An 11,082-nucleotide genomic window follows, 5' to 3' on the forward strand; every position below is an offset into this window, starting at 1 on the left:
AATTGAATCAACAAGTTATCGTGTACACGTGATCAACCAAGGACAATATTGACAGAGCTGGAATATGCCATTAAGATTAGACTGCGAATTTACTTAAAAATTTTAATTTTTTTAAAAAAATTATTTTCTAAAAAATATGTATAATTCATTTAATTATTCTAAACTGTATCATCTTCCATGAAAAGAGGTCAAATCAATGTTATCTTTTTTAAATATAATTCATGTTCTGCGAGGCAAAATCCAAGTTTTAAACCATATCTCTAACAACCTTTACACATATTCTCCAACACCTTTACAGCCAAGAAAAAGTCTCATTATGTTTGCTCAGAATCAAAATTTCATTTTTTTTCCATTCAAACTTTAACTTCCTGCAGATTCCGTGGAAGCAATTTTCCACCACTGGAGTATCCTTTTTTTTTTCTTTTAATATTTTCTTTCATGCTTTAATTAGGGATAATTGAAATTAAAAAATACCAAGAAAGGGCAAAGAGAATAAAGCCGAATATGTGGAATAATATGGAGCCCATTTAGCTTTTGTGCTTGAAATTAAGACCTTAGTGGAGACAAATTAACTATAGACTCTTGCATTTGATCTGCTCAAACTACGGGTGGGTGAGGCATCCTTTAAGTCGGGTTAGAGATTTTTCTTTTATTTTACAAAAATTAAAAATAAAAAAATCAATGAATATGAGTACTCAATAATTTCATCCTACATATTTTTGGGTCTTAGTTAGATTTTTAAAATTCCAAATATTTTTTGAATTTTTTTGGCATTATTAATATATATTGTATTTGTACCTTTGAAACTTATATTAGCTCTCTTATCCATTTAGACATTTGATATCTGATATTCTAATATTTAGAAAATAGTGTTCAGAGTATGTATGTATGCTTGGCCGAAAAAGATTACATTTTTCTTTTTTTTTTTATTTCTTTTTCTTTTGTTTGTCAGTGACATCTAACCTCCTTTTTGCTATAGTATCATTTGTTTTTATCACTTAAATCTGTATGGATGTGTCATAACACCCCTCCATGCTAGGAGACCTTTTAATTCATCCGGCGCGCGTGCTATTAAGACTGCGAAGTGACGGGACTAACTATTTTTCCTTATGTCATATTATCGGATTGTGTTATTTTCTGTTAACTCGTGCTCATGAACCGTTCGGTCTGCCCTATATATCCAGTATGACTCGATGGATTTTAGACTTATATTTTTTTTTAGAACTCGGCCTCAATTTAAATGCAGAAAGTCCAACTATTATCGATATATTTTTTTTCCAATGAAATCTATTTATCTGAAAGAAAAAATCCATGTAGAAGAGAGAAAGACAAGTGAGGGAACAGGGAGTATGGAGGAGTAGAGATTCAGCAAAGAAAAGAAACAGTGTTGGGTATTTGGGAACTGGGAGAAAGAAACGCTAAAAAGAATTGTCCATCAAACACACTGTCAATAGTACAAATGCTACAATCACCTACTTCTATTTTAGCAACTTCATTCATAATTTTTTTTTTTTTTTTTTTGAAATTCATCTGGTAGACAGACATATTTACCTACCCAAACATGTATTAATTACATTAACTTCAACCAACAACTAAAATTTTACTAAAATTGTGTTTATATATATTTAATTTAATTAAAAGTATTAATATTAGTAGATACTGTCCTACCAAAATAGGAAGGGAGGTGTTAAATTGGCTATACTGAGGCCTGCCATCCCATCCAATCCCAGAACCATGCATGGAAAATAAAACTGCAATTCTAGTTTTCTGGGATTGCTTAAACCAGACTGCCTCCTCAAAACTTGGTCGTACAGTGAGTTTCAGAGCCACGTGATTACACATTTGCCAAAAACCTTCTGCTGCTTCCGTCTATGAATTCAACCCTTTCATCTTTCTAAATTCATCATCTTCAATTAGTTTTGTAAATTTTTAAACTTGTACAAGCAATCCTTTTTCCAGTTTATCATGGTAATTAAGCTAAATTATAGTATTATCTATTAATTTGTATTTAACATTTGATACATTTAAAATAGTATTGAAGAAGAAATTTATAATAATTTGTCTTTTTTATTAGACTAAATAATTACTTAGTATGTGCTCCACTACAAAGAAAAAGAGGAATAATATTCCCCTCTAAAATTTTGCCATAATAATAATAACAATAATAATAATAATTGTTTTCTTGAACTATTAAATCCTTATGCTTATAAATAATTATTTAAGATCTTGGAAATTAAGGGAATGACTAAGTTATATTTATTTAAATGTCAAAACAGACAACCCTTTCAACCAATTACTTTTACTTTAGATGTTTAAATTTTAATTAAATAAATAGAATAACATATTGATAAAATATTTTCAGAAATAAATAAATAAATAATCAATAATGATAATAAGGCGTATTAATTAAGCTGACAAAAGGCTGAACTTGTTTCTTTTTGAAAATGTCTTATATCGGTAGAGGTAAAAATATTTTAATTTCAGAGGTAAAAAGCAGTTGAGGTAAAAAAGAAAAAGCACTAATTTATTATGAATTTGGTGTTCCTTGCAAAACTGAAGGAAAAGGTGTAGTGTAATGGCAACACACAGCCGGTGTGTGTGGGAATCAAAATTCAAAAATAAAATAGAAATACAAGGACAAAGGAACGGACCAGAATGCGCTAAGCAGACCCACGGACGCCACCCACCTCACGTGAAAACCCTTCACGCATCTCATCGAATCACGCACACGCTATTCTATTTAACTTACTCAGGTGCCCCCTCTCCTTCCCAACCAAACCTAAACATTTTTTAAATAAATAAATCAATAATTATACACTATTCCACGTGGCAGGTCAATTTTTGACCCCACTTAATCGGCAATAATCCACGCCTGTCTCAACTCTGAACAGTGGTCCCGCCTCATTAGGACTCTTTAAATCTCGATTTTATTAAAGATTTTTAAGTAATTTCCCAAGGCTAATCACTCTCTGTGTTTTCGAGGTGGCTATAAAAGGCAAAGCCGCGTCTGCAGAGAGGGTTCACTTCTCTTCAGTTCCTAGTCCAAACGCTCATTTTCATTAGTAGGAGAAAAGAGCAAGGCGAAGCAAAGGCACCCCCCTTCCTCAGCTTTCACTCTTCCGAGAAAATTTTTGCTGGATTTTCTTTCCTTTTCTTTCTGTTTTCTTCACATGAAAGCGGGTACTTAAACGGGCGCATCTTCCTGAATATATACTATTCTGTTCTCTTCCTCTTTCAAATCGCTTTCCCATTCTCTGCCATGGATTTGTTTAATTTTGATCACGTCAAAGCTGAGAAAACAGGCGCTATAATATGGTACAATCACCTTCCGAACTTAAGAAAGCTGTTTCGATTAATTGAGTTTTGCCTTGCTCTTGTGTTTCTCTTTTGGATTTTCAATCGCCTTCCATTTGCTATTAGAATCTCTGGCGAGTTCTTTATGAGAACAGCTGGAGTAATCGCCAGTCCAATCTTCGTTTTCTTCCTCTGCAATGCTATCATCGCTACTCTCATCGCCAAATCTGGCAGATTCTCTGGCGAGAATCCCGCCACGGACAATGCTGAGACTGAATTTTACGAGGAGTTGTTAAAAAACAACGAAAATCGTTGTTCCAAGCCATTGTCAGAGAATCCTTCCTCTCCTCCGCGTCTTCCATCTCACGCAACCAAGGAGATGGAGTACCAGGACAAAGAAATAATCTCCCAAGTTAATAATACCACTCAAACAGACAAAAATGGTGATGGTGCTGTTGACATGGAGTTGTACTCATCTTCGGATTCAGACTCCGACACAGATTCTCACAATCCGAGAGTTTACCGGAGGTCGAAGTCGGAGAAGTTAGAGAGGAAGCCAGCGGAGAAGGTGAAAGCGAAGAAGCTGCGGCGATCGGAGACAGAGAAGTGCATGAATGCTGTGAAGTCCACCGGCGGCGAGGGTTTATGTCCAGAGGATGAATTGAGTGATGAGGAGTTTCAGCGGGCCATAGACGAGTTCATTGCCAAGCATTTGCGGTTTCGTCGCCAAGAGTCTTTGGCCGTTGTTCTTCAGAACCATAGCTCAATCCCCGAAACTGAGAAAAATTTGAAAAATTAAAATTAAAACCCGCGATTTATTTTTCTTTTTTTCTTTTCATCTTTTTGTACAGGTAATTTCTCAATCGGAGAACAGGGGGTGAGGGGGGTGTATTGTTGAAACTGTGCTTCTGTTTATTCCTGTTCTGATGAAAATGAAGTGGGACCCATGTCATATTAAACGTGGAAGATCTGAGCCGTGTGTTTTTGTGATAAATCATGTGCTAGCTTTGCTTGTGATTTACTTTTAGTGAAGAGATAAAAAGATTCTGAAATTCCGGGAGCAATGCTTCTCTGGTTGGCTGTGACATGGTGGAAATTGATAATCTAGGATTTCGACAAAAAACAAAAAAAAGAAATGGCAATCTAGGATTGGAATTTCTGATAGCTCCAATAATCCTATCTTTTTTTGTTTTTCTAAGAAAAAAATAATCTTATAGTAGGGATGAAGGAACGAAATAATTTACTCCAAAAACAATTTTCTTTCGTATTACAGCTCCAACAAATTAAAACAGAGTAATTCGGCGGATAATGAATTCCACCACTATCAGCCAAAGTATTAGGTCCAAAATTAATAAATTTGTTAAGAATTTGCTTTTTTGAAAACATGTTTCAAACACAATAATATCTTGGAGAATAGACATCACACTTGCAAGACGATATTGACGACTGTAAAAGGTGACACTGGGGTTTTGCTTTAATTCAGAAATATAGTAGAATTAACGAATGAATTGGTAGGTGGAGGTTTAAATTGCAGTTTAAAATTATTTTATTTGGAATTTTTTAATATTAATGCTTTGACAGTTTTATACTTAAAATTAAAAGGTTTATAAAATATTTTCAAGATAATATATATTTTAGAGAATAATCTAAATAATATTATCAAATGTAGCTTGATTCAATGATGCATCCAATCACAAGAACACTTCTAAGAGGGCATGCAAGGGAAAAATGGGGCGGACGAGTGATTATAATGATAAATGAAGTATTTATATTTAGAGAATTAAAATATACATATCTTTAATAAATTTAAATTTACATTTTAATAAAAATATAATTATAACATTAGTTACATAAATAATTTTTTAAAATTTTATTAAAAATTAAAATTTGAGAAGAGGTGCTTAAATCTATTATTGAAGGAGGATTGCAATGATAGAGTCTAAAAAGAGGAGAGCATGCATTTATATAGGGTATATAGGGCATAGGTTGTTAAACAGCCAATTCCACCATAATTCAATCATCAAGAAATGACAAAGTTAGAAGGAAGACAAAATGGCTTTACAAGTTCAAAAACTAGCCTTTATTAAATTACCTTTTTATCTTAAATATTTTCTGTCCCCACTCACTGTAATAATACTTCTCTGCTTTCTGTTAAAAGGGAGACAATTAATTTCTACTGGGTTTTATCCCCAATCATCATTTAATTATATGATAATCATCTCCCCCCCTATACTTTCACTATCGTAATCTCTCAATCAAAAAATAAAATCTCTCCTTTTTTTTTGTCTGAAAATTTTAAATACCTAAACAGCTAGCATGATTTGCAGAAGTATTTTTTTTAATAAATTAATATTTATTTTGGTGTGGTTTTTTGTTAGGACAGTCATGATTACTTCCACCTGCGCTGCAATTCTCTTTTGGAGTGGTTGAATTAGTAATCTTCTTAAATCAGATTATTATTATTATAAAATATATTTAATTTTAAATTAATTACCCAATAACTTTTGCTTTCACTAATGTTTAATGCCCTCCATGAGGACATCTCCCTCTTCCCATTGTTAAATGTTATTAGTGGAGAATTGTGTATTTTGTAATTTTATATGTACAAGCTTTCTAATCTAGCTGCTTGCTGTTACCCATTGGTTTGGGCTTTTTGATTTTTTTTTTTTTCACAAAAGAAGATATTTGTTGGATAAACCTATCAATCATTCTATCAAACTCTAATGGTGGCCTATATTGATCAACACATAGCATTTTCTATCTAAAAATATTATAATATTATTAAATTAAAGTTTAATATTATTATTTATATTAATTGATAAAGATGATAATCTGAAATATAGCCTTTTGGCCACTACGCAGTCAAAATTAATTAATGTTTCAGCGCAGGTGGTATTTTCCCTTCTGCGGCAGAATAGCATTTTTATGCAAATTATTGAGGTCCCACTTATGTAACAAATAATATATTAAGTTTTTTTTTTTAAAATTTGAATAAAAAATAAATAAAAAACTCTAAAAATTGAATTTTAATTGTCATAATTTGCTATTTCAAAAAAAAAAAAATTGTCATAATTTGAAATTATAGGTTACGTAAATCTTGTTCTACTCTACCCATATATAGAAGTATTTCTAAATTTTGGCCAAGTATAGTAAAAGTATCTTAGGTGATGTGAGTAATATTCTTTATTGATAATGCAAAATAGTTAGCCTACTTTTCATTTCATTTAAAAATAAAAGATAATTGGAAGTTAGAAAAAAATTTTCATTCGCTTTTTACAGTATAAAAATAAAAAAAAAACAAATTACTTAATTTGGTAAGAAAAAAGATATTTTATAATTAAGTTTAATCTAAAATAAAATTAAAGTTAAAAACGTAGGGCAAAAGCCATGCTAATTTGAGAAGATTTAATCATTTCGGAGCTTATGAAGATTAAGAAAAAAAAATTGAAGAGTTGAGAAATTATTCCAATAAGATAACAAAATATTATAAAGGAAACTCAGAGTTTGTTGTGATATTGGCGAGAATACAAAGAGGGAACTGATTCCTTAGAGACTCATCATAATACGCAATTACTTGGAATTCAAAACAATTATAAATCTGCTTTTCTTTTCAACCATAAATTACAATAAATCTGTTTTAGATGAAAATAGGTTGATAGTTATCCACACACACTGAATCTATACCTTGTGAAATATTTTAATGTAGAAATTATCATAAATACTTTAATAAAATGAATATATTTTTTTTCAAATAAGAGAATTTTCATCTATCGTAAGTTGTAAATAATAATTTTTCCAAAACTTCAAAAAGAAAACCCACAGACTTGTAAGTTGAAAATAATCGGGTGCTAAAATTGAAATATAGTACATGTCTCTCTTATTCTTAGGCCCAGTAGGTCTAAATCTAATAGATATTAATGCATTCGAACCTGTAGCTTCTCCTACTTCCTATGCCAAATCTACTGATGGGGTTGTCAACTTCTGACTCGGACTCTGAGCCCACCTTGCCATAGCTTTGATTTGAGCCCTTGTGCTTGAGATGATAAATTTAATACCACTATTTTCGCTCTAGTTTTGTAGCTTTCATATAATAGATTATTTTTTTACCCATTATTCTAAAGTAGAAGATTTCTACATAGTTTTTTTTTTTAACAAACCGAATATTTTATTAGCTCGTGACGGAACTATCATTGTACAACAAAGCCAACCAAAGATCAGGGCTTAGAACACCGCTCCACAGACTCAACCTGACATGCTTAGCAAGCCAATTAGCACAAGAGTTGGCCGATCTGTTAACATTAGACACAAAAATTGAAGGAAATAGAGCTAACAAGGATTTAATATCAAGGCTAACAGCTTGGATTTTTCAAGGAATAGCAAACGACGAACCATCCACAGCCACAATCAATTGGAAGGAGTTAAGACTCCACCATGACTGGAAGGAATTTCTACTTATAGCAAAAAGAATGGCCTGACATAAAGCAAAGCCCCAGAAGGCAGCTCCAAAACGGGAAGACTGAAAATCAAAAGAAGCATCCACATTAATCTTATAAGACCCGGCCTCCAAAGGTGAAAATGATCCACATCCTGAGGCGGAATAGGCAGAGAATGTTGTTGCGGAAGAGCAAGAGCTTGCACTTCATCAAGATCATCCTAGTTTGCTTCCCATAAATACAACTCTCGCATAATTTAATTGAATCAGTTTTTGGTAGTCTAGAACCCATACCTTTATCACTGAGCAATTTCATGCAGTTTATGTTGAGATGGCCGTATCTCAAAGCGTTGATTCATCAATTTCACTTGTAGTAAGAGCAAATTGCTCCATCTTGGGAACATCCAATGGAAACATTTTGTTTGAAGTCATTACAAATAAAAAATCAGGTCGAAAAACTCATAGGCAGCTTTTGCATTTCTCTATATGTTTGTTTTAGACTCGGTGAGATTCTTGAGTCTATAAGCTATATAAATAACAATTTACCATCAAATTAGGAATATTGTAGTAATGTTTATGCTATAATATAAATAAATTTAAATAAATTGTTACTTTATATGCATAAATTGAAGTTACAAATTAATAGTAATGATTCCTAAATAATTGTATTTGCTTCCGCAGTTGTATGATAGGGTGACAGTCTATTTTTTTATAATAAATAAAAAATATGTTTAAAATTATAATTTTATTAATTATAAAATAAATTATTTATTAAAATATATTATTATATATAATAAAAAAATTAATTTCTTGTAAATAATTTTAAATTATTGTGAAATTATATTGATTAATAATATTAAAATAATAATTTTATAATCAATTAATAATAGTAATTGTATTGATTACTTTATATTTAGCATATAAAGTAAAAATTTGCCTTAAATTCATTAATATTACAGCATAAAAATTACTACAATATTCCGTAAATATTTATTTATACAGCCTAAGACTGAGGAATCTCACCGAATTTAAAACAAACATATAAACAAAACGCAAAAGCTGTTTAATTGAAGGTATGAGCTACAACTAAGCAAATCCAAATGAGAATATATCGAACAAGACAATCTAACTATTGATTACAGACAAAATGGGTATTTGAATTTAAATTGTACACGGCTGGGATAAGATTTACTTAGCATACTCAAGAAACCAAGATTGGACCGCCGTCTACTGTATTTCAATAATAATTTATCTTTTTTTTCCTCTTCCTGTAGACTGACTTATTACTGATATTTGAATTCTGGCGTTCGTTTCTATATAATTAAAAAAAAAAAAAAACTCTTAAATAAGCTGATCAATTTTATGAATGAGAGTGGAGAGTTTCTGGAAAGAAAATGATGTAATTTTATTTTTGGAATACAAATATTTTATGGGAGGTTAAGAGAAATATACTGCAAAGGAGAAACTCTACTACTTTGAATTACTATTATATTCATAATTTGATAGTAAAATTTTTATTTTATATAATTTATAGACTCGGAAATTTCAGGAGTCTAAAACGAACATATAGAGAAACGCATGTGCTACAGCTGCCATTAATTACGTACAAAATGGGTATTTGGATTTATATTGATAAGCAATTATTACCAAGTTTCGAAAAATACATATAATTTCATTTCTTATGAATAAAGTAGTTTTATATTTCAACTATAAAATGGCCTTATTATAAACATATGAAATATCGCTGTTTCATTCTCTTTTTTATTTTGATTCAAACATCTTAATGTCGTGGGTGATCATCAAGAGCTCCTGCAACCTTAAACCAAATGCTCAAACTAAGACCGGCCGTCTTTCCCTTTCCGAATTGGACCAAATTGGAATCATAACTCATGCGCCTGCTATTTTCTTCTATAAACCATCTCTCTCAAATGGGCATCAGGAGGCTTTCACTTCCATTATCACTACCCTCAAAGACTCCTTGAGCCGAGTGCTGGTGCCGTTTTATCCACTTGCTGGTCGTGTACACTGGATTGGCCATGGCCGCCTTGAGCTTCATTGCAATGCCATGGGTATCCAGTTTCTTGAAGCCGAATCTCAATCAAAACTAGAGGATTTTGGTGATTTTTCAGAATTTTCAAAGTTCAAAAATCTCATCCCACATGTAGACTACACTATTCCAATGCATGAAATACCTTTATTGTTTGTGCAAGTTACTAAGTTCCAATGTGGTGGTTTTAGCATTTGCTTCCATGTGTCTCATGTTGTTATTGATGGCCAAAGTGCACTTCATTTCATCGCTGAGTGGGCTCGAATTGCACGTGGTGAGCCATTAGGCGTACGACCAGTTTTTGATCGAAAGCTCTTGCGAGCTGGGGATCCTCCAATTTCTCAAAAGCTATTTCATCATAAGGAGTTCGATGAACTACCACTCTTGCTTGGTCAATCAAATAATTATGAGGAAAGAAGAAAGAAAACAACTGCTTTGAGTCTGAAGCTAACCAAAGCCCAAGTTGAGATGCTAAAAAACAAGGCCAATGAGAGGAAAAGCATGGACAATGGTGGAGGTTACACCAGATATGAGACCTTGGCTGCACATGTATGGAGATCAGCCTGCAAAGCTCGAGAGCACAAACCTGAACAACCAACAGCAATGGGTATTTTGATCGATGCAAGAAAACGCATGGAACCACAGTTGCCTGATAGTTACTTTGGCAATGCTATTCATGAGGTAATTGCAGTGAGCACCTCCGGTGAGCTTGTATCAAAACCCTTGGGGTTCGCTTGTGGCAAAATAAGAGATGCAATTCAGAATTCGACCAGTGATTACATGAACTCTGCAATCGACTTCTGCAAGAATCAGCAAGATCTGACTAAGTTTCAAGACATATATACTCTTCGAGGTACTGATGAAGGGCCTTCTTATGGAAACCCTAATCTATCTCTGGTTAGCTGGTTAACCTTGCCCATTTACGGTGTTGATTTTGGGTGCGGAAAGGAAATTTATATGGGGCCAGGAAGTCTTGATTGTGATGGGGATGCGTACCTTATGCAGAGTCATGATTCAGATGGATCCTTGGTTCTGGCTATATGTTTGCAGGTAGCTCATATCAAAGCTTTTCAAAGGTATTTCTATGAAGATATCATGTAGACAATTGTCATGAAATAGATCAAAAGACAATCTTAACAATGTCTAAATTTGCGTATGTGTTTCTAAATTAGATCTGTAATTTTGTGTTGGACCATAATTATTTAGTTAAGTTTTCTTAATTCAAATACTTAGAGATTAATAAGTGTCCAAAATCAACTCCACGGCGAATGTAATTATTGGAGTCACATGTGTAAACAAAATCAAAACT

At 32.4% G+C, this 11,082-nt stretch overlaps 2 protein-coding genes across 2 annotated transcripts; both read left to right on the forward strand.

The window, feature by feature from the left end:
- The first annotated feature begins 3,259 nt into the window (after positions 1–3,259).
- Positions 3,260–4,093, forward strand: LOC110605088. The gene has a single exon (XM_021743397.1). It carries the CDS (start codon positions 3,260–3,262, stop codon positions 4,091–4,093), a length of 834 nt encoding a protein of 277 aa, XP_021599089.1.
- A 5,416-nt stretch (positions 4,094–9,509) lies between these two features.
- LOC110605094 (spermidine hydroxycinnamoyl transferase) lies at positions 9,510–10,874 on the forward strand. Its single transcript, XM_021743408.1, has one exon. The coding sequence runs from the start codon at positions 9,510–9,512 to the stop codon at positions 10,872–10,874; it is 1,365 nt and encodes a 454-aa protein (XP_021599100.1).
- The last annotated feature ends 208 nt before the right edge of the window (positions 10,875–11,082 follow it).

The sequence above is a fragment of the Manihot esculenta genome, chromosome 2, assembly GCF_001659605.2.
Source record: "Manihot esculenta cultivar AM560-2 chromosome 2, M.esculenta_v8, whole genome shotgun sequence".
NCBI classification, from domain to species: Eukaryota; Viridiplantae; Streptophyta; class Magnoliopsida; order Malpighiales; family Euphorbiaceae; genus Manihot; species Manihot esculenta.

Bases quoted from the DNA above. Each gene is read 5' to 3' on its own strand.
- LOC110605088 (XM_021743397.1), top strand. From the start codon at position 3,260: ATGGATTTGTTTAATTTTGATCACGTCAAAGCTGAGAAAACAGGCGCT.
- LOC110605094 (XM_021743408.1), top strand. From the start codon at position 9,510: ATGTCGTGGGTGATCATCAAGAGCTCCTGCAACCTTAAACCAAATGCT.